General features: G+C 48.8%; 1 protein-coding gene across 1 annotated transcript; it reads left to right on the top strand.

Annotated features, from left to right (window-relative positions):
* Positions 1 to 2,396: 2,396 nt before the first annotated feature.
* On the top strand, positions 2,397 to 21,538 carry SORD (sorbitol dehydrogenase). Its single transcript, XM_026856335.1, has 9 exons — positions 2,397 to 2,423; positions 3,188 to 3,221; positions 3,921 to 4,085; positions 6,193 to 6,352; positions 8,767 to 8,885; positions 9,343 to 9,408; positions 17,488 to 17,663; positions 18,491 to 18,612; positions 20,249 to 21,538. The coding sequence occupies exons 1-9, from the start codon at positions 2,412 to 2,414 to the stop codon at positions 20,412 to 20,414; spliced, it is 1,020 nt and encodes a 339-aa protein (XP_026712136.1). The 5' UTR covers positions 2,397 to 2,411; the 3' UTR covers positions 20,415 to 21,538.
* The last annotated feature ends 779 nt before the right edge of the window (positions 21,539 to 22,317 follow it).

Below are 22,317 nucleotides of genomic sequence, written 5' to 3'. Positions count from 1 at the left end.
GTCCCGTCCCCACGCCGCCCCCCCGGCCGGTGCCGGGTCAGTGAGCTGAACTGGCCCCGGGCTGGGAGCGGGGAAGGGCAGCGACAGCCCCCGTGCTCGGGGGGGCTGAGCCGTGGGGCAAGAGGGGCATGGAGAGCCCCAAAGCTCGGGGCTGCCCGTGGCTAACGGCTGCCCGAGCCCCTCTTTGCGGGCAGGAGGCGACGGGAGCAGGTGCTGTTCGGCGGACAGCCCCGTGAACAAGACCTGCCCAGGAGGCAGAAGCGGGGGGCGAGGTGTTGCTGCTTCAGGCTGGTGGGAGCCCAAGTGAGAAGCGGGAAGGAGGGCGCAAAGGGAGCGCCCGCACGGGTCGCGCCTGTGCTTGTGCTGGAGTCGGGGGCCTGATTTTCAGACTTGATTCTGCATCTCTGACTCTGAATGCTTGATGTGCCTGGGTGCTGAATCATTGCTGGAGATTCCTGCTTGCCAGTTTGGCAAGTGCCATATAGGGGATGGATGATTTACATGGACGAACGCTGACAGGCAGTTTTCTGTACAAACAGTTCTGTCAGGAGGGCTCTTACAAACACACAGACTGTAGATACCTGCAGCAGCTTATTTGGAGGATGATTATCAGGGAAGCGGTTGATTTTTTACCATTCCTGCACAGCTCAAGTGACAGGTGCCAAAGGCTAAGCAGTGTTCGTGTGGGTAATTCCTGTGTGGCTCCCAGCCACCTTTGGTATAACTACAGCTTCACTAGAAGCACATGCAGCCTGATTTACTAGAAATAAAAGGCATCACCACTGTGAGGTCCCTCTAGTCCAAGAACACACTTCCAAAACTCTGTCATTTAGAAAGGTGTATGAGACTTTGGATACTGGCTTCATCCTGTGTTGCTGGCCTCTAAACTGTGTTACACACAGATGTGTGAGTTTTTCTTGGTGTATTCCTGCTGCTGGAGTCATGGGAGGTGGTTGTCCGTGCTCCCCTGGCCTTGCTGGCAGCCCCTTGGGGTGCCGTCCTCCTGGGCTTCTCCAAAGTTTCTTTGCCATGATGTGAATGGCACATTGTGTTGCCCCACTGATCATGTGAGGAGTCTAGGCAGTGAGCTCTGAGCTTGTTATCTGCATTACTGATACCTAAAGTTAGGTGAGATCATCTTCCTCATAATTCTCACACTCTTCTTGAATCTTGTGGCCATGTTTCCTGTGGGGAGTCACCATAACTGACCTGTGTTACGCAAAAATGTGTTGGCTTAATTTTTCTTGACTCTGAATTGGTTGACACAGGCTCCCATTCGCTGCCCATTGAGGATTTATTGCTTTTTATGCATGTACCTCTTTATATGTTTCCTTTCACAGAAAGCATTTGCTGCATTTACTTCATATTCTCAGTTACACCTGAACCTCTCAGTGAACAAGAGCAAGCAGAACATGCGTCCTGAAATAGTTTGGGGTCTTACAGTTTGGTCACTCCCTGTTTTCTACAAATCAGGCTGGAGGATTCACTTTCCACCAACATACCTATTCTTTGACAGAGCCGTTACTGAAAAAAAAGCGTTTTTTTCTGGACTGAGGAATGCCATATACACATTTTCAGCTAGAAGTTGGCTTGCTTTATCTCTTACCATGGACTGTTCTGTTCAGTCCCTTCGAGATAGCTGAGATGGTCTGTATCTCTGACGTGTTACCAGATTGCATGCTTACTGTATAAGAGATTACATCTAGATCAACTTACAGCCCAGAGCATTACTTTTAAAGTGTCCTTAGTGGGATGAAACAAACACTCCACGTAGAGAAAATGCAGATACAGTTCTGAAGACTGAAAATTCCAGTACTTTTTGAGTACAGTTTGAGTTGTACTTTGATTTGCATTCCAGCCAACAGAATTTGCCCGATTACAGCACTGATTATTCAGCAGGTATTTTAACAGACCAGCACTGAGAATTTGTTTCCAGAATTTCTTTTTTTGTGATGTTTAGATTGGTGAAGAATATGCTGGGATTGAGGATGTGTTTTAATTAGCTAAAACACACAACAGTGCTCCGCAAAAGCAGGAAGGGATACCCCTCTTTCTCTGCAACAGTGCAGTAGAAAATCTCATGTTTGTTGCTACACAGCAGCTTTAACTGGTGAAGCTCATTATGTGGAGGACTGCTATAAAACAGCTGCTCATCTCTCAGATCCAGAGATCAATTTTCATGCTAACTGAAGACGCTCTTGCAAGGAGAAATAACCAACTGTGGGATTGCTAACGTATATGCACCAAATTTTTGAAAAGGAACTGTGAATAGGAGGTCTGCTGAAAGGTCTTATGCCCAATTTTGGGGTGTGGGTAAAGGGGTCTAAGATACATGCAAATTTGAGCAGCAGATGGATTATGAAGAATTCATTGTTAGCACTAACTACTTTCATGTGGCTTTTCTTAGAGACATGATACTAGAGGTGGGGCTAGGTGGGTATTGTGCTGTCTTGATGTTGTAAAACCCAGCAAAATTACTCCTTTCTCTTGAGGCAGCTGAGGGAGTTCAGTGAAGGCAAAAGTCCTGCAGAACTTTTGGGTGGAAGGGTGACTTGGGGCCAAGTGACTGCTTTTATAATTCTGGTTTTATCATTCATCCCATAATGAGGTGCTGTGCCAGTTACAAAGGGATGTGACTTTAAATGTGATTTACAGTAATGTTTACAATTTATTTATACCTTGAGTTATTATTATGTAGTAAAAATATTTTTTTAATAATAATAAATGCTACAATATTAATGGTTTATAGAAATAGGTGATTCAGAATCTTCCTGGTTACAGAAGGTGAATTTTTTTGTCAGTCAGTGAGTGGAATGAAGAATTCAGCTGAAACTTGAGGCCATTCCAGGGCAGGAAAGTTTAGTATGTGGCTCTTGTCTGGGCAGGGAGGGGGAAATTACTGCAAAATAATTTGGGGAGCGTATTTACAAGCTGGCTGTGTGCTCACTCGTAACGGATGCCCACATTACTGCACTGTGGAGGCAAAATGAGGTGATCTTAGGGAGGAAGTGTGGGCTGCACATTTATATCCCTCCTCATTGCTCAGCAATGTCTTATTGAGCAGACAGAACCAAAAACCTGATCTGCTTACAGGTTTACCTGAGCTAACCTAGGCTGACTTTCTACAACGTATTCCCATGGCTATGTACAAGCAGCTGAATGTCTTTTTTTGTCTTTTTGTCCATAGGAAAACCGTCCAGTCCCAGAACCAGGTCCCAATGGTAGGTCTAGAGATGACTACTTCTGTCTGCTTTCTTTACTAACCTTTCTTTTCTCATTCTCTTTTGTAGCTCCTTGATATTGTAAAGAGATAAAATATTTCTGAGAAAGTATAAAACAATCAAAAAAAGAATTTGTGGCTGAAACAGAATGCTGCATTTCCACTTGAAGAGCTGGAGCAGTTACAGATGCGCTCCTTCATCTGACTTTTTTTGATTCCTGTTTCATCAGCTCATGTTTCACATTAAACAGCTCTTGGGGCATGTCAGGTGATCCTATTGCATGTCTAAGTATTAATAGGCTAGGCATATGGTCTGATAGAAATTTGATACACTAATTCTCCAGGGCTGAAAATGTAGCTGAGGGAGAAGGAAAAATTAAATGGACTTGCTATTTTATAGTAATAGAGTAATAGTCATGTCCCTTTTAGACTGTATTAGCTTTTGTTGACAGGGGTCTTACCATATTTTAAGCTTTCCTGATTTATAAATCCTTGTATAGTTTTGTATTTCAGCAGATGTCTCACAAATATGCCATCCATCCTAATGTAAGCATGTGCAGTTCTAGTACATTTATTTTATGCTAGAAAATTGGGATGTTTCAATGCTGCTTGGCCTTTGTTGTGGGGTGACTCATATTGCTCTCCCAGTGCCCAAGAAGATACATTTTTCTACAAGGAACCTTTTGTCCTTTTCTGGCAGAGGTCCTCCTGCGGATGCATTCTGTTGGAATCTGTGGGTCTGACGTTCACTACTGGCAGCATGGTCGAATTGGGGATTTTGTCGTGAAGGACCCCATGGTGTTGGGACATGAAGCTTCTGGGACTGTTGTCAAAGTGGGATCAGGGGTGACTCATCTGAAACCAGGTAATTGGAATCAAAACTCTCTTTTTATTTGTTTTCCTGCTAGGCAGTTCCTGAGAGTGTGTTGATAACAGGCTGGTTTTTTGTTAGGTAAATCTATCTGGTGTTCTGAGTTGTGAATTGCACAGTGTGACCACCTACTTCAGAAGTGTGCTGCTGTTAATGACCCAGCTTGGCCACTGTAGTTTATGGTATTTCTTAGGCATGCTTTATCCTGGAATATCTTCAGCTGCTCTGACTTTATTTTAATGCAGAGCAGTGTATGCTTGTACGAGGTGCCTTTTGAAGACGCTAGATAAAGTTTCAGAAACCACGTATGTTGGTCTTGCCAGCAACCTGCTGTTAATGTTTCTTTGCTATGTGTATTCTTGAAGGAGTAAATGGCCTCTCGCAGTGGAAAGAGGTCATTGGACCAGCTGTACCAGACCTCATGGTGTGACCTCTACAGTTTGCTGTGCTCATGAATGTCCTAGAAAATGCGCCAAGTGGTGAAATTTGCAAAGTTTGCTGATGATAGCAACTTAGGCAGGGTGGAGAGGACATGGGAGAGCTAACAAGAGTTACAGAGAGACCTTAAGGGTGCCTGGGCAATAAGATGCAGGTGAAATTCAGTACAGATAAACATAAAGTGATGTCCACGACAGAAGAAACAAACCCAGCTTCATATCTAATATGATGGGCTGACCATCACTGCTGAAGAGTGAGACCTTTGGCTCTGACACAGTTCATGGGAATGTTGGCTCAAGTAATGGTGAAAAATGGTGTTACGAAAGGGACAGACACTCAGTCAGAGGACATCAGTGCACATCTGGAGCTCTGCAATGCAGTTCTGGTCTCTTCCATTCCAAAGGGATATAAAAGAAGTGAATAAGTTTCAGAGGACAAGGAGATGATGAGATGGGGAGTGGTATCTCTATGATGAATGACTAAGAAACTTGAGCTAGGAGCTGGAGAGACAACTCCAGGACATGTGACACAGGTCTGAAGGCTTGTGGAGGGCAGGGGGAGGGCACATAAAGGTTGTCTCTTCTCTGGTTCCTCCAATACAAGAGCAAGGGACAGTGGCAGCCAAGTGCAGCACTCACCTAAGTTGTAGCAGACCTGCAGGCCTCCTTTGCAAGGATGATGTGGGTACTAAAAGTTTATATGGTGGAAGGTAGAGGAGAAATTGTTGAGGATTACTGAATGCAAAGAAACCACATGCAGCTTGGGAGGCCCCACAGCTGAATGTAATGGGAGGCTGGGAGAACATTCATTATGTGCTCCTCTCACCCCCAGATGTCCCTCGTTGGCCATATCAGAGGCGGTGCAGTGGGCTAGATGGCTATTTATTGCAGTCCATCCTCCTGCTTGTCACCATGTCTGACTGAAAGCCTGTTGGTGGAGAGTTCTGCTGAGAGATTTGGCTTTGATTGGCTTCCTTTGCCAAATAAAATGGGTTGTCTTGTATCCCTTGCGTACTTGCAAGTTGTATTGTGGTCATTTATTTCAGTCCATCCTGCCTTGTGATTGCAGTTAAATAATTACTCTTTGTCTTGCAGCATGTGTTCTTCCAGCAGTCTAAGCTACTCCATCACAGCATCAAAATGTCTGTGTTCCCTGATAATTCCTGCCTGACTCCTGAGTGTGCTTCTGCACCATAAGCTTCCTTCCCAAGGAACAGCCCTTGCCAGCTGACAGTGTGGTGGCCAGCAGAGCTCACCTGCTTTGTCCTAATTATTTCCTCTTCCTATTACTGCAGATACTACAGGAAAAAAGTCTGGTCACTGTGTGACTGCCTGGGGTGAGGGCTGCCTTTTTATCTGATAAGGTTGAGTGCAAGGCAGCTGGAGAGAGGTTTATATGTGACTGAGCTTATCTGCTCCCTGTCTGTACCTCTGAAGCACCAGCTCTTTTCACGTAACTGTGAATCTCTTGGTGCTGAGGCTGCTGCAAAGGAAGTGTTAAGAGCTTGCCTGGTGTGTGCAGCGTGATCTTTCTCAGTTAGCAGATGTCCCTCATGCTTCTCTTGTGCCAGGCTTTCATGCTGTCTTCCATGGTTGTTTGGTGCTACTTGTACCTGTGTGCCCACCTGCTTCCTGAGTAACCCAGTCTGCTTTCACCCTGGCAGGTGATCGAGTGGCCATCGAGCCTGGCGTCCCAAGAGAAATGGATGAGTTCTGTAAAACTGGCCGCTATAACCTGTCTCCAACCATCTTCTTCTGTGCGACACCTCCCGATAATGGGAACTTGTGCCGCTACTACAAGCACAGTGCCAGCTACTGCTACAAGTTAGTCGGTGCTTCCTTTGCAGACAAATACATACTCCCTGGGGGGGGGATTAGCTGAAGCAATTGCCTCTTGGCCCTTTTGAGTATTCCGGTGAGCACTCTTTACTTGAACACAACAGGTTTTATTGCGTTTTGATCCATAAATAACATGCATAAGGCTTGGATGGCAGCCACTTTGCAAAGGGTTTGTCAGGCAGGTGTAGTTTAGCACCTCTGGTGCCAGACATAAATAAATATTTCTTGCATGTTTCCTGGGCTGTCACCACTGTTTTACCCTTTAAATATTTTCCTTTTCCCGTTTGCTTCCTGCTCTTGGCTTCTTTTCTGCTGTCTTTTTATATCCTTGCATTCTTAGGACAGTGCCTGAATGTCTTTGATTCTTGGAGCTGAGCTTGCTTTATTTCTGATTTTCAGGAAACACCACATTGCTGCTGACACCTTACTCTGTCATTTAAAACAAAATCATCCTACTTAGAGTAGAACAGGAACAGAAAGCAGTGTCCCTGCTAAACTGCTTTTTTGTGTGACTCTGGCCCCACTAATCTGCCAGCATTACACATCTGTTTTCATAGCCAGTTAGCAAACTTGAGTGTGTTCTTAATTGTGGCAGGACTGACACATTTAAAAGCAAGTCTGTGCTTAAGTACTGTGGCAAATACGCTAGAAACCCAAATAAACCTCTGCAAGTTATACCCACATATGTGCATTTATACAAAGACTTAAAAATAGTCCAAGGTAGGGGCCCTCTGAGATTGGTCTATCTGTGGAGCTTGTTCTTTCTCAGTCTGTATGGAGCTGGTACTGCCATGAGCAGGAATGTCCTTGGGCTTGACCTTTGGTGTCTGCAGAGGAAATGTTCAAGATCACATCAGTCGGAAGGAGGCACTTAAATGCTCTTCTCATGAGAGTCCTCAGGCAGGAAGCTTCTTTCAAAACAGATCCCAAGCAGCTGCTGTCAGGATGAAATGCTGGTCTGGATGGGACTAATTTCTCACTGTCCAGACCCACTGTCACTGATTTTCTGTGTGTTAAAATAACGTTTTCTGACAACATCACAAGTTTTTGCATGGGAGGAAGTCACTGGTTTGTAGCTGTCTTCTTCCAGGGTTTTGCTTTTTTCTCCAATTTGAGTAAATAATACTTTGGCTACGTTTTGTTTTGTTTTGTTTTTTTATTTAAAGCTTTGAAGTGCAAAGCCTGCTCTCAGTTTCAAATCAGCAATGCTGTGGCCACCTGATGCAGAGCACATTCCCTGACATGAAGTTGCTCTGCCAGCACAGATTTGCTAAAAAAAAAGATGATGGCTGAGCTTATTGGGCTCTCGCATGTTTGGGCAGATATTGTCTGTCCTTCTGCTGGCAAGCAGGCTCTGTGTAATTTGATGGAGGTGGATCGTGCTGCAGAGCTGCCCTCCCCATTGATGGGGGCAGTGCCCAGACCCAGTAGGAGCAAATGTGATGCCAGACTCTGAGACAACTGAACTCCCGGAGTCAGCCTTTTAATGCCTCCTGCAGTTAAGGGACATACAGATATCTTGCTGCTGTCTTCCCACAAGTGTCATTTCCATTACTTTGGCTTTGTGTTGGCTTGGCTGAGATCTGACCGTGTGCTTCCCAGGGCTGTCAGAAAGACCTTCCCTGCAGACACAGCTCCCAGCACCCTCTGTGTGAGAGCCCACACTGGTGGTTTTCTGGAGGGCTGTATTGTGGGGCTGAGATTTATTTCTGTCAGTAGTTCAGAAGGGTTTCACCCCCCTCTGCTTTTTTCCATCACTTATTCTAGCTGCATTACTGTGCTGTTTCTGCCCAAAAGGTGTTTGATACCCACGGAACACATTTTCCCTGACTACTAGGAGGGTGCGTGCTGGGACCACTGGTGCAAACACTTGGTGCATCAGGGGAGGACATCCAGGGCGTGATGGGGAGGCCTGGATCTGGCTGCTTTTGCTTTATGTGGCATCACCATTGGCAGCAAGATGTTTTGTAAAACGTGGAGCTGAATGATTCAACCTAGATGAGGGGTCTGGAAGCTCAGGGGTGGGTCTCAGCCATAGGGCAGCTTTCACAGTGATGCATACACAGCTGTGGGGTTCATTCCGAAGGGAAGGAGTGGCAAAGTGAATTTTCAGGTTGACTCACCAAGTACTGGAGAGATGATATGGGGAGTTTTGTGGGTCCCTGTGTTTGGTGCTTGGGCAAGCCTCACTGATAGGAGCACTTGATGCTGCTTTAGAGGAGGGAAAGAGGCAGTATAACCTCTTGAAATGGGTTCCAGCCCTGCATTTCTGAGACCAAGGGTGAGAGTATATTTTGCCACTGTGATTTAGACCCATGTTTGGTCTTCAAGTGTCGTGGATTTCCTCATCACCCTCATAAACCTCTTTGGTGACTGTTGCTTGTGTCTGTTTCTTTCAGGCTTCCAGATAATGTCACCTTTGAAGAAGGAGCCCTTATCGAGCCCCTTTCTGTGGGAATCCATGCCTGCAAAAGAGCGGGAGTCACTCTGGGAAGCAAAGTCTTTGTGTCTGGCTCTGGTACAGTGAACATACTCAGTCCTTGGGTTCCCTGCCTGCAGTGGCATGGAGGGGGCTGGGCAGGGTGCAAGCTGTGCTTCTAGGCTCTGCTGTAAGCATAGGTTGTGGCAGAGTTTCAGGGATGTCAAGGGGGAGCTTGAGGCTGGCCTTGCCCATGCTGCACTACGGTGCTGCGTTTGGAGCAGCCCAAATGCCCAGTGTGGTGTCTGGGCATGCTGAGCCTGTCTGCTTGAGGGAGCAGAGCTGAGGGTGTTCTTGCAGAGCCCCTCATGTAGCAGTAGCTGCTCTCACTACCCTGGGATCATGGTTATGCCATGATCCCAGAGCTGCCCCCCTGGAAATTCAGTCAGAGCCTCCTTTAGCCTAGGAGCTAAAGCTGAGCTCTGGGCATGCTCAGACCCTGTGGCTGATGCTGTCTGGCAGTTGCATATATTCTCTTTCTCCCCTTTGTACCCAGGACCAATTGGCCTTGTTAATGTGCTTGTTGCTAAGATGATGGGTGCAGCAGCTGTGGTAATTACAGGTGAGTCCTTTTAACCCTTAAGAGTGTGCCTATTTTCCATGATACAACAATTTGACTAGTTCCAGATTATTCCTTCAAGGTACCTGTTGGGGAAGGCAGCCCAAGCACAATGGAAAGTCTGTTCATGAGTGGAGTAGGAATGTGTGCCTGTCTGGAGGGAATCCTAATAAACACCTCATTCCCCAAGACAAGACTCGATTTCTGCATTTTTGGGGATCTATAAGAAGATGCAGGTTGCAACTGGTGCTTCTCTGCTAGGTTAGCAGACCAGGGTAGTGACTTCTGCTTCCTAGCACAGCCAAGTTGTGCAGGTGGAGTAGCTTTGAAGATAATAAACCAGAGGCTAATGAGTGGTCCTTGGATCAAGCCTAGAGACCTTTTTCAGACCTTGAACAGGTCTTTTGGGAAGGGGCGATGTATCTGTATGACAAAGCACTGAGATGCAGAAGCTCCACTTGCTCCTGGTGCCTCAGATCACTGTTTTTTTTGGGTTTGGGTTTTTGTTTTTTTTTTCATTTTGAGCTCTTCTGGCCTCAGCTTTGTGTTTTGCCATTGGCTCATAGATCAAGCCTTGAGGATCAGGTTTCATCTTCCCTGTAGTGCTTAGAGACCTTGATATCTGCTTCTCATCCTCACCTAGGCATGCAGACCAGGCAACATGGCATGTTTTTTACCCTCTTTGGAGCTATTCTTGGAGGTTTGCTCCGAGCAGGCTTTTTTCCTTCCTCCTGTAGTGCTAGGTGGTGTCCTGGACACAGTGGTTGCACAGTCTTTTCTGGATGCAGCCACATTGTGCCTCTCCAGTCCTTTGCTGCCCTTCTTTCTGCTGGGGGGTTAATTTTCCACTGATTATCCACAGTGACTGAAATGGCCTTTTCAGGGTCCCTGTATTTTGGAAATGGGCCTTCCTTACATAACTGCCCACAGCTTGCTACACATAGAACGGAGAGCTGGAGTAACCTCAGGATTGGTTCACTGGTTGAAATTTCCACCTGGGGTTTGAACAGAGCCTGGAAGTGGCATTTCCAGCTTCTGCTGCTACTCTTTGATCCTTCTGAGTGGTGATGACTGGGAGGAGCAGTTACAGGTACAACTAGACGACGAACACAGGTTGCTGCAGTGGTTTTGGGCCAAGGTCCAAAACTGGACCTTTCAGAAGGCTGTTACACCACCACCCACACTTCAGGCCAGGTGTGGTTTTGACCTCTCTGATTACCGTGTTTCCTTTTTCAGTCTGAGAGACAAAATTCAGGTCCCACCCTCTTGCCTTTGGGGAAGCATCCTTTAGTAGTAGCTCATGTCAAAACCACAGGCAGATTCTTGCCTTCTCCTCCCTAAATCCACTTGCTGCCAAGTCCAGGGCATTTTTTGTTCTGCTGACCCCACCCTGCAGGTGTGTGCTTGGTGAACATGATCAGTCCGGGCCTCAGATTTTGCAGTGTTGTCATCTGAGGATGATGTTTGCTGTAGCAGGAAGAGCAGCTCTGCCTCTTGAATCACGTATGAGGAACCTTGCTGCTGGGCTGAGCTGGTGCAGGGGCTGGTGGGTGACCAGGTCCTTGGGTGGGGAAGGGCTTGGTGAGCTGGCAGGGGTTGGTGGGGCTGGGGCAGCTGGTTCAGCCTGCCACCCCATCCCCAGTCCTGCCTGGGTGCATTCTTCCCAGTAACACTGGGAGCTGATGTCGCCTTTGCCTGTAGACTGTTCCTGGGGACCTCTGGCAAGTAGGTCTGTGTAGCATGTGGCACAGGGCTCCAGGTGGCCATAGGAAGTTCTTGGTACCTCGATTGTAGGGTCAGCAAACTTGGCTACATGGAATTAACCCCTTCTTATCTTTACATCTTGACCTAGGTAATGATCCTGACTTGTAGACATCTCCCACCTTAAAGGTGTTTGGCTGAGATGCTCAGAGCACCCATGGAGGTGCTGTCTCTAGTTGAGTATTTGTACATGACATGAGCTGAGGAATGGATTTAGTTTGGCTTGTTGCCGCTGGGGATTTTGCTGCCCTTCTCAAGGAACTGCTTTTTGTATAGACTTTAGGAACCATCACCTATGAGGCAACTGTCTGCCCACAAAGGCCCTCTTGTACTTTGCTACCAGCTTCTTTGAATCCATTGCCTGGAGTTTTTATGATGTGTTTTTCTGTGAAGGGCTTTGTCTGTTCAGCACTTAAGGCTTTAAATGTTTATGTTTGTTTTGACAAGCTGCACACAAATATAGAAACATCTAGAAGAGCTTTTTCCTGACCTGGGGAGAGCTCACCTCCTACAGCTTCTGCAGTGAGTGTCTTTGGCACACCTGGAGTCAAAGAATTTTGGGAAGTTACACCTCTGCCAAGGGATTGGGTCCCTTCCCTGGGACTCCTGGGCAGCAAGCAGCTGGCACTGTAGCTAGAGACTAACGCTCAGCCCTGCCCTTCCAAAGGCCTGTGTGTGCCAAAGCTTGCCTTTCCTCCCAGATACAGCAGCTTGCCTGATAAAAGGTATTAGTGCTTCTTATAACCTTTGCTCTTCTCCCTGAATTGCTTTGTTCCTGGCAGACTAGTGTTCTCCCTTGTGGGGGCAGGGGTTGATATATTTAATGGACTGCAGTTGGGTGCAGCAGATCAGTTTGGTTTGTGGGTCCTCACCTACTCTTCCTAATGTCTGTGGCTTTCTCCGCTCTGCTGTTGAGTGGGTGTGATTGATATTTATGGGCAACCTTCTCCTGTCCTTCTGCCTTGCTGCCAACATTGCTGTTGCTCTGAAAAGCTGCTTTTCTCCTCAGAGGCATGTGAAAAAGCAGCCTTATTCCCCAGCAAGTGAAGTGACAGTCTGGGTATTCATATGGCTGTCTGCCTTACTCTGTCTGTCACTAAAGGTGCACTTAGGAATTCCTGCTTAAGTAAAACCATTCCCCTTGTGCTGTATAAATCTGAAGTCCTGGGTACCAGTGCCTCCAGAAATTCTGGAAGTCAAGGTCAGGGAAGGTGAATAACTGGACAGAGTTCAACTCCTTTGTGAAAGAAGATCAAGATAGAAAGTGTGAGAGCTTCAAGAATATTTGCCTGTTAAGTTGGCTCATAAAGCATTATGAGAAGCTTAAGTGTAATTTGATAACTTCCGTGGGAGCAGAGATATGAGAATGGGCTACCCTTAGTCTGGCAGCCACAATTTTAATTAGCTCCAGTGGCTGGGAAGTGAAAACAAGTTTCTGACTAGAGGCAAGCTGCAACCCTTTAATTGTATAATTGACCAGTTTTCCAAGAGTTGTGTGGGTTTCAGCCACAGTAAGGTTTAAAATCCAAACGACTTGGTCCTTCTCAAGACTCACAAGTTTCTGGAGCCTAAACAATACTGTAACTTTCTCATTTGATAACCTGCAGGTCTGTCAGCAAGTGTTTAGCAGTGATTCACCTAGGCCAGCTTATCACAGCCCTGACCCAGTCTGACGTATTGCTGCTGCATCCTGCCTCTGACACAAGGGCTTCCTTCCCGAGCAGTTCAGCAAGCCAGAGGCCAACTATAGGAAAGGGTTTTTTGCTGCCTGAGAGTGATTTTTATGGCAGCTTTGAAATGCACTGGCTGGCAGGGCCTGTTACTCCAGGACACTGCCTCTGGGTGCATTTCTGCCAAAGAGACAGTATGAAATGTGTTGGTGACTGGGCAGGGACTATAAATGGCTGAATCCACTGTGGCTACTGCTAGCTGGTGTTTTGAGACTAAACTTCATGGAGAGTTTGGTCCATTGCTGGGAGCACTGTTGAGCCTCTGTGGTCTCCTTGCTGTACATTGAGATTTGAGAGACATCAGCCATGCCAGGCAGGAGTGTTCCTTAGCACTTCAGGTGCCTCAGAAATGCACATGCCCATGCTCTTGCTTCATGGGAGGTCTCTGAGTGCAGCTCAGCTAGCAGAGGGTCAAGCACGACTACACGCAGCCTGAGGCCCAATGCTGAGAGCTGGGGAGGGAGAGACACAACTAACGCCACAGGAACAAGAGCCCACATCGAGGCTTGAGGGTGGTGCTGCCCTTACTTTTAAGCCTTGGCTTTTCCTCCTTCATCTGCATTTTACTACCCTTTGTTATCCCTTACTGAAACTCCATGCACAGGTCTCCTGGGTGCTCACCTTGGTGTGTGTGCCTGCACTTGGCATCCCAAGCCCTCCCGCTGCTGGTGGGGGCACATCCATCACTGCCCTGGCAGTAGATAATGTCACATTTGCTGTGTGACGGGCAGGGTAGCTTCTCTGGCCTGGCTTCCTCCCAGCGCTGGGACTGAATCAGAACAGCTCGTGTCGGAGCACTGGCCTCTTTCTCTTTTCCCTTGATATTTTCCCCCACCCCCATCTCTGACTTCTCTGAAGACAGTGCGCTGGTGAGAGGGGTATTTCCCTCTTTGTGGCGGATGGGTGCGCTGTGTGTCCTGGAGAGGAGCATGCCCCTGGCAAAGGCATCATTTTCTAAGTCTTTAAGCCTAGGCCCTCTAGCAGGTGACATTGCTCACCCCTCAGTTTTGGCTCTAGGAAACCTTGGTTACAGCTCAGTTTCCACCTTTGGTCCAGATGTCTTTTCCAGTGCCAGCACACAGGCCCCTGTAGACCAGTGTAAGGCAAAGAGGTTGTTTCTTCCTGGGAAATGCCACTCTTCTCTGCTGTCCACCTCCTTACCTCCAGGTATGTCCTGGTCACCAGTGGTGCCTGGAGAAGGATGGGTGGCTTCTTTCCAGGAGACGTGGAAGAGAAGAGACAGTGTGGCTACCTGCCAGGGCAGCTCACACCATGGCACAAACCATTTTATGGATCTTCAGAAGGTATTTACAGTGCTGTCAAGAGGTGGGCCCATGCAAACCTCATGAAGTTCAGCAAGGCCAAGTGCACATCAGTTGGGGTGATCCCAAACACAAATTCAGGCTGGGTGATGAGTGGATTGAGAGCAGCCTAAAGGAGAAGGACTCTGGGATATTAGTAGATGGAAAACTGAGTATGTGTCAGCAGTGTGTGCTCGCAGCCCAGAAAGCCAATTGTGTCCTGGGCTGCATCAAGAGAAGCATGGCCAGCAGGTACAGGGAGGGGATTCTCCCCCTCTACTCTGCTCTCATGAGACCCCCCCTGCAGTGCTGGGTCCAGCTCAAGGGGCCCCAGCAAAAGGAGGCAGACCTACTCGAGGAAGTCCAAAGGAGGCCATGAAGACAATCGGGGGGCTGGAGCACCTCCCTTATGGGGACAGGCTGAGAGAGTTGGGGCGATTCAGCTGGAGAAGACTCCAGGGAGATCTTAGAGCAGCCTCCCAGGACCTAAAGGGGCTACAGGAAAGGTGGGAGGGACTCTTGATCAGGGAGTCTATGAGGGATGAGGGGCAACGGTTTTAAACTGAAAGAGGGTAGATCTAGGTTAGATATAAGGAAGAAATTCTTTACTGTGAGGGTGATGAGACACTGGCACAAGTTGCCCAGAGAAGCCGTGGCTACCCCATCCTTGGAAAGTGTTGGCCAGGTTGGACGGAGCTTTGAGCAACCTGGGCTAGTGGAAGATGTCCCTGCCCATGGCAGGGGGGCTGGAATTGAATGATCTCTTCCAAGGTCTCTTCCAACCCAAACCATTCTAGAATTCCATGATCCCTCTGGACAGAGTACCAGATTACAGCCATGCCCTCGCAGACATTTATGATCACCAGCTTTGTTGCTCTGTTAATGGAGTATCTGAGATCCACCATATTCCTAGATCCACTCCCCTTTTTTTTATGGGCTTGCTTGCTTATTCATCTGTGAAGAAATTGCTTGAGAGATGCTCAACAGCCTCCAAGTGCTGTTACAAGGAGGGTAAAAGGATGGGAGAGGTCTGTAACAGCAGGGACGCACTAAGTGTTGACAACTAATGCATTCTGCAGTTCACTCAGCTGAAAAAGTCTGCTGGGGTTCACTGAGGAAGCCCTCAGAGAGCTCATGATCTGCTCTCATCTGGTATTATTAGAAGTCAGTTGGCCGCTTTAATGATCCTCTGAGCCTGATGTCTCCTGTCAGAAAGACTTCTTGGTGCCGTGCTGTCCATAGCCACGTGATTTTTGAGCCATCAGGGAACAAGGTCAGAGCAACCTTGCCTCTGCCTAGTGCCCTTTGAGAGGTATCCTTGAGGGTGTGAGCAATAGGAACTAATCTTGAGAGCCACAGAAGGAAAATGCAAAAGCGAGTGGTGCTTTTTTGCCTCATTATAGGCCCATCCCTAGGTTAACTTGCTGAGTGTGTGTATAACGTGTTTTTTTACAGTCTGTTTTCACTACTGGATTACGGTCCTGCATTAGTTGGTGAAGCTGCTTCATGAAAGAGTCATTGCCAGAGAGACACTGGGTAGTGCAGGCTTAGTGGCAGCTTTGGTAAGACACAATGGTGCTGTTCAAACAGTGCTGTAGCTCAGCACTGTTCTGTCTGTCCTGCCCTCCTGCTGCCTTTTGTCTTTGCCTGCACTGAGGTTCCTCTGCTCTGCAGCGATGGGACAGCAGCGCACCAGTGCTGGGCCATGGCTGTTCCTGCTCAGGTTCCTGACTGTAGCATCGATGTGCCCTTTGTGTTAAGCTTGACCTTCTAGTTTGTCTTGGCATGCTCTTAGTATTCCTGCAGTACCAAAGAGAAACCGAGAGATCTACAGACTGATGGTATTAGAAGACACCTCTTGAGTCTAGTAGTGGCAGCTGTTCCTTCACTCAGACATTGCTTTGCATGGTGTGGATTTCAGCTGTGAGTTTATGCTTTTAAGCTCTTCGAGAGACTTACGGAGAGACCTGGCCAGGCTGGAGCGATGGGCTGAGGCCAACTGGGGGAGTTTCAATAAGGCCAAATGCCCAGGGCTGCACTTGGGCCACAACAACCCCCAGCAGCGCTACAGGCTTGGGGAGGAGTGGCTGGAGAGCTGCCAGTCAGAGAGGGACCTGGGGGTGTTGATTGCCAGCCGGCTGAACAGGAGCCAGCAGTGTGCTCAGGTGGCCAAGAAGGCCAATGGCATCCTGGCTTGTGTCAGCAATAGCGTGGCCAGCATGGACAGGGAAGGGATCTGAGCCTTGTGCTCAGCACTGGTGAGGCCGCACCTCCATTCCTGTGTTCAGTTTTGGGCCCCTCACCCCAAAAAGGCCATTGAATGACTCGAGCGTGGCCAGAGAAGGGCAACGGAGCTGGGGCAGGGTCTGGAGCACAGGTCTGCTGGGGAGCGGCTGAGGGAACTGGGGGGTTCAGTCTGGAGAAGAGGAGGCTGAGGGGAGACCTCCTGGCCCTCTGCAACTCCCTGACAGGAGGGTGCAGAGAGGGGGGATGAGTCTCTGGAGCTAAGGACCCAGAGCCAGGCCCAGAGGGAATGGCCTCAAGCTGCCCAGGTCAGGGTCAGGCTGGCTCTGAGGAAAGATTTCTTTGCAGAAGGGGCTGTTGGGCGTTGGGATGGGCTGCCCAGGGCAGGGGGGGAGTCCCCGGGATCCCTGGAAGGGTTGAAGAGTCGGGCTGAGCCAGCGCTGAGGGATCTGGTGTAGTTGGGAACGGTCAGGGTGAGGTTCATGGTTGGACTGGAGGAGCTTCAAGGTCTTTTCCAACCCAAATGATTCTGTGATTCTGTGAAGCACACCCTCTTCTGCAGCTGGAAAGCCTTTGGCACCTCCTGTGTCTTTAAGTTGTCCTCATCACTCATCCTTCTCTGCCTGCCCAGAAAAGTGATCCGGTCTCCTCCCTGCCTCCTCTCTGAAGGCTGTGTGAACATGAGGGACAGAGACCTTTTGCTCTACTGGTTGTGTTCTGCCCTGTGAACATGTGTTCAGACCCCAGACATCTGTGCTTCCATCAGGACTCCTTGATGATGGCCCACTGGCATCAGGGGTGGGAAGCCCTTTGGTTTAGGTGGTCTACATACATTCCTGAGAAGGTACTAGCAGGCTGCAGTTTCCCCCATTGTCCTACCATGTTACAAATGTTGTCTTCTCTCCTGGGAAGTTGACACCTGGCCACCAGACGAGGTGGCTCTGTTGAGTTAGGTGGGGCTAGGAAGCAGATTGCAGGCTCAAGTTCTTTCTCCCCTTTTGTTTCACATAATGCTCCAGTTCTTGACTCGTTTCGTCTTTCCCCAGATTTATCTGCCTCTCGCCTGCAAAAAGCCAAGGAGATGGGGGCAGATTTCACCATTCAGGTGAAGAACGAGACCCCGCAGGAGGTGGCCTCCAAAGTGGAAAGTCTGCTTGGCTGTATGCCTGAGATAACTGTGGAGTGTACGGGAGTGCAAGCCTGCATCCAGGCTGGCATTTATGTGAGTACCACCCGTCCCCAGGGTAGAGCAGTGATGGCATTGGCTTTTCTGTTTCTGAGACGCCACAGTGAATGATGGCTCTTTCACTCCCAGAGTGCTTCATTTCAGTGGGCTTGGTGTGAGGGAGAGAAGGTTCTCGTTAGATGACAAACTAAGAGAGACAGTTCAAGAGTTAACGTCTTTGCAGGCAGTATGGGGATAATTGTCTGATTTGATGGTCAGGTGCTTTACCACTTACCAGGAGACTAGAGTAAGAGTCCAAAACCCAAGCATGGCTACACAGCAGTGTCAGGGAGCTGGTGCAAGTAGGACAGCATCTTCCATTAAGTTGAAGTTATGACCAAATAAGGAGAATAATTAAGAAAATTAATTCTAGCAGGTGAAGAAAACAGTTAAGGAGGGGATATTTTGCTGTCATGAACTACTTAACAGAAGGTAGTGCAGAGTTTCACAAGGACTGAAGACAAATGGGACAAGCTGCACAAAGAGAAATTCCAGTGGAGCATGAGGCTCTTAGTTTTAAATCTCTCTCATTGAAATCTGAAAGTACTTTTTGTACTCGTAAGTGCTGGCCATTTTTCAGAATGAGATTTAGATACTAAAATCCTTCAGAGGTTTTTGAAAGATTGCTTTTTAAGCCTTGTTTATTGTGTGTTTCACACTTATGGGCTCCTGACAGCATCCTGCCTCTCCCCTGGCTTCTCCGCTGTGCCCTGGGCCGTCCATTACAGCCACAAAGTATGGCTTTATGGTTTTTACAGACTGCTGCACAGGCTCTGGTGACTGTATTTTGCAAAACAGAACGTATTTATGTGTTTGTTCTCCAGGCCACTCGTTCTGGTGGGACCTTGGTGCTGGTGGGGCTGGGGCCCGATATGGTCACTGTGCCCATTGTGAATGCCGCTGTGCGGGAGGTGGATATCCGGGGGATATTCCGTTACTGCAACACGTGAGTCTTGTGTAGCCTGGGCTGATGTGTCTCCAAGTCTGTCCTTAAGAAATACTTGCTTTCCACAAGGAGAGAGGATGTGGAAAAGTCTCGTTTTCCTTACAGTTCGTTAACCCTTATGTGACTCCAAATGCCAGTGCTGCAGTGCAGACAGTCTGACCCATGTGTCCTGTGTTTCATGCCTTGGCTCCTGAATGAGACCTGCAGTGCAAACTTGAGAACAACAAAGTAGCCCAGCTGGGTTGTCCCACTGTCCCATTTCATGCAGCATTTGGTGCAAAGAAAGGAAGAGATACAATAAACCCTTACTCTGCTGCAAGCAATCAGGCCAAAATGGAAAGAAAAATCATAATTTAACATTTGTGCCTTCAACTCTTATGCCCTGTAGAAGGGAAAGGCCAGGTGCTGGGGGTGTTTTGGGAGAGAGTGGCTTGTCCACAAGTGTGCTGACTCATGGCATGGCGGGGAGGAGCACACAGCTTTTAGCTGCTTCCACCCTTTGTGCTGGGAGATCTCTAAGCAGCAGTGTGGCCGGGCCCTGACCTGACACACTGCTTTGTGAAAAGCTGACTGCCTCCTGGCATCCACCTTCCTAACTGCTATATTGTCCATTTTGAGGCACAGGATATGGGGAATCTTAATTCTGGGCAAAAAGTCAAAATTCCAAGTGCCACATCCTATTCCAAGCTCTACCCAGCTCTGCTCTCCTTGCTCGTCATGGAAGGAAATCACGTTGTCAGTTTTGTTGGATATCAGCGACTGCTGGGATGAGCAAGAGCCTTGTTTAGTTTTCATCATTTTGCTGGAGCTGAAGATATGTCTTGAACCAGGCTGAGGGCGTATGTGCTCTCTCCAGAGAGCTGAACTGCATGGCTGGTGGACAGGCAGGTCTGTGAGTGTGCTGAAAGCTGGCATTATCCTGAAGGCAGGAGACAAGGCTTGAGATCCAGCACTGCACCTTTACAGCCTGGTTCTTGCTCTTCTCAGAGCTGTAGTTTCTTGCTAGTGGAGCAAGAAACTTCACTTAGTTTGTAGAGATTGTTTGCCAGGAAGGATTTATGAGATGTAGTCAAGCTCCTTAAAAGGAGAAGTGTCTTTAAGTAGCAGTTTGGGATTTAGATTAGCTTCTGCATTCCTTTGTATCCTCATCAGTCTCATTTGTCCATTCAAATGGAACAGCAAGGCAATCTAGTGAGTCTCTGCCAAAGAGACTTGAAGCTGACTGAGGCTTTTTCTTCTCCCTGTACCGAGTCTGTGAGTTTGAACGCCAGCAGTGATCAGTCTGCAGGCAGGGAGGCTGGGCGAGAGTAGAATGGCGCACGGCAGTTTTGTTTTTCATTTGCTGCTTCAGAAGTACAGTTGTTTCCTGCAATCGTTACTCAGCCTTTTGCAGGTGAAGCACAGCCAACTGATGTGTGTAGCAGTGCCTGTCTTGGTGCTGGGCAGCCCAAAACAGTTGGCTTGTCGCATCTCCTATGCCTGGTGCTTGAGGTTCCCCCTCCAGAAGATTGTGGGCAAACGTCCCCTTGGTTGCCTGGCTAAGGAAATGACTCTAGTGAAACCAGGCTCCTCCGTGCTCTTTCCTTGAAGCTCCGAACTGGTGACTACTCACATCTGCTCTCTGTTTCCCTTGCAGGTGGCCTGTGGCAATTGCTCTGCTCGCATCCAAGCGGATTAATGTCAAGCCCTTGGTTACGCACCGCTTCCCCCTGGAAAAGGCTCTTGAGGCGTTCAAGACCACCAAGAGGGGTGAGGGGGTCAAAGTCATGCTGAAGTGTGACCCCAGCGACCACAACCCCTGAGATGCATCGGTGCCTGGCTCTCTCGCCCCTTACACTGCCTGCCTGAGATGAAGCATGAGGCCACAGGAGGCTGATGTATGGCTGTTGCATGTTTACACAGTCACCTTATGCAGGCACCACTTTCTAATAGGGCTAGAAAATCAAACAATAATGAGGGTGAGTGGCACTGAGGGATACACCATTAGAGTATTGACAGGTATTAACTACAAATGGAGAACCAATAGGGAATAGTTGAATCAAAACGTTGCTGTTTGTTTGGTTAGAGATGGTTCACACAGCTGGCTCTTCTTCGCTGGCCTCATATGCAGAAGAGCCTGGGTGTCTTTGCACACACCAGGCAGAGCTGCCTGCGTGGCCGTGGGATTTGGGGGAGGATGTTGCCAGCCGCATGGGAGAGGGGAGGGTGGAGATGCTGGCACTCCACCTTCCTGCCCCAGCACTGCCCCAGGGCTCTGTTTGCCGCAGCTCTTCCCGCGTGGCAGTCCCTGGCTGTGGGGTGGCTCTAGGTAAACACTCGGCCCTCCAGTTGCACCTTCCCTCGGGCATGCTCGGGGACTGTAACAGCCTGTGGAACAAAGCCTGGCCAGCCCACCTCTACCGGAAGCATCTACACATTCAGATCATTCTCTCCATGCTCTTTGCAAATAGCACGCTGCAGACCCAAAGCTCAGAGCTTTTCTGAAGAAGCTAGTCTGGGCACCAGCTGGGACCCCCCAGCAGCTCCTCGTGGAACAGAAGGAGCACCGCAGGGCAGGCTGCCATGTGCTCCCAGGGAAACAGCCCTGTCTGTGGCTGGGACCGCAGGGAGCCCTGTCCTTATGTCACTCCCACGGAGGGGCTGCTGTTTTGGGGCACAGCTCGCTTTTAGCATGGATGGGAGCACAGGTGAGAACTAAGGGGACAGCATCACTCAAAGGTTTTGCCACTGTGAACGAACCGTAATTTGGGGGGGATATCTGGCCTTCCTGCTGAGTTTGTGAGCCATGAATGAGGTACTAATGAGGTAGCAGGTTGAAGATAACAAAATCTGATCTGATTACAGTCATGTTAATTTTTGTACTGAGAGATCAGTCCCTTTCTTGGGCTGGGTACTGAACCTTCCTCAGTAAATGTCACCTACTTGATGTGTCTGTGTCTGTTAAAGTGTTGGGTGGGTGGTTTGAAGGGGTCTGTGACTTTGGGCCCTGGGGACTGTGCAGACCCCTCAGCTGTTGCGCTGTTGGGTTTTGCCAGGCTGCAGCTGAGCTTGATGGTGACAGGACCATGGAACCTTAAACAACCTAACTGCTTGCAAATCCTCAGCTTGTATTTATTGCAGAGGTGGCCAAGTTAGTCTTGGCAGAGGCGGAAGTCTGCAAGTCCGTGCTGTATTTTACAGGGCTAAGATATAACCCAGGGGAACTTTCCATAGCCAGAAAGAAAAGCAGAGTACTGCTCAGAGTAAACCAGGTTGTTAATGTGTCAGTGTGAAACCTGCCTGGGAGCCTGGCCCCGTAATCAAATGTGGTGGTAGCAGAGTCCATGCAGGAACTGCCAAAGTGCACCGTGCTGAAGGGTGTGCAATGGCCACGGGAGGGGAAGGCTGCTCGGCGGTCAGCTGTGGGGCTGAGCTGGGGCTTCTTTGAGTCCTGGGGCTTTCCTGCCCCCCGGCTCCAGTGCTGGGGGAAGGCCCATGGGCATGGCTGGGGGACTGCTGGCAATTGCAGGACCCTGCTGTGACTGGGAAATGGACACCTACTCCCTGTGGTCCAGGGGGGCTTGTGTAACAGCCCAGGGGCTGAAGCTATTCCCACGACTCAACCTCTTTGGTCTCCTCAGCTGAAATTTGCTCCTGCACCAGGTTTTGGTGGGGACATTGCCACTGGGGGCGCATTGCTGGGGGTGATGGGTCTGGTAGGACACA

Source organism: Athene cunicularia, assembly GCF_003259725.1.
Source record: "Athene cunicularia isolate RWA chromosome 10 unlocalized genomic scaffold, athCun1 chr10_part1, whole genome shotgun sequence".
Taxonomy (NCBI): Eukaryota; Metazoa; Chordata; class Aves; order Strigiformes; family Strigidae; genus Athene; species Athene cunicularia.
This window is presented reverse-complemented; position numbering and strand designations above follow the sequence as displayed.

What these genes read in the sequence shown, in the direction of transcription:
- SORD (XM_026856335.1), top strand. An exon ending in AGTGCCAGCTACTGCTACAA is followed by an intron (nt 6,353 to 8,766) that starts GTTAGTCGGTGC and finishes TGTTTCTTTCAG; the next exon opens with GCTTCCAGATAATGTCACCT. An exon ending in AGCAGCTGTGGTAATTACAG is followed by an intron (nt 9,409 to 17,487) that starts GTGAGTCCTTTT and finishes GTCTTTCCCCAG; the next exon opens with ATTTATCTGCCTCTCGCCTG.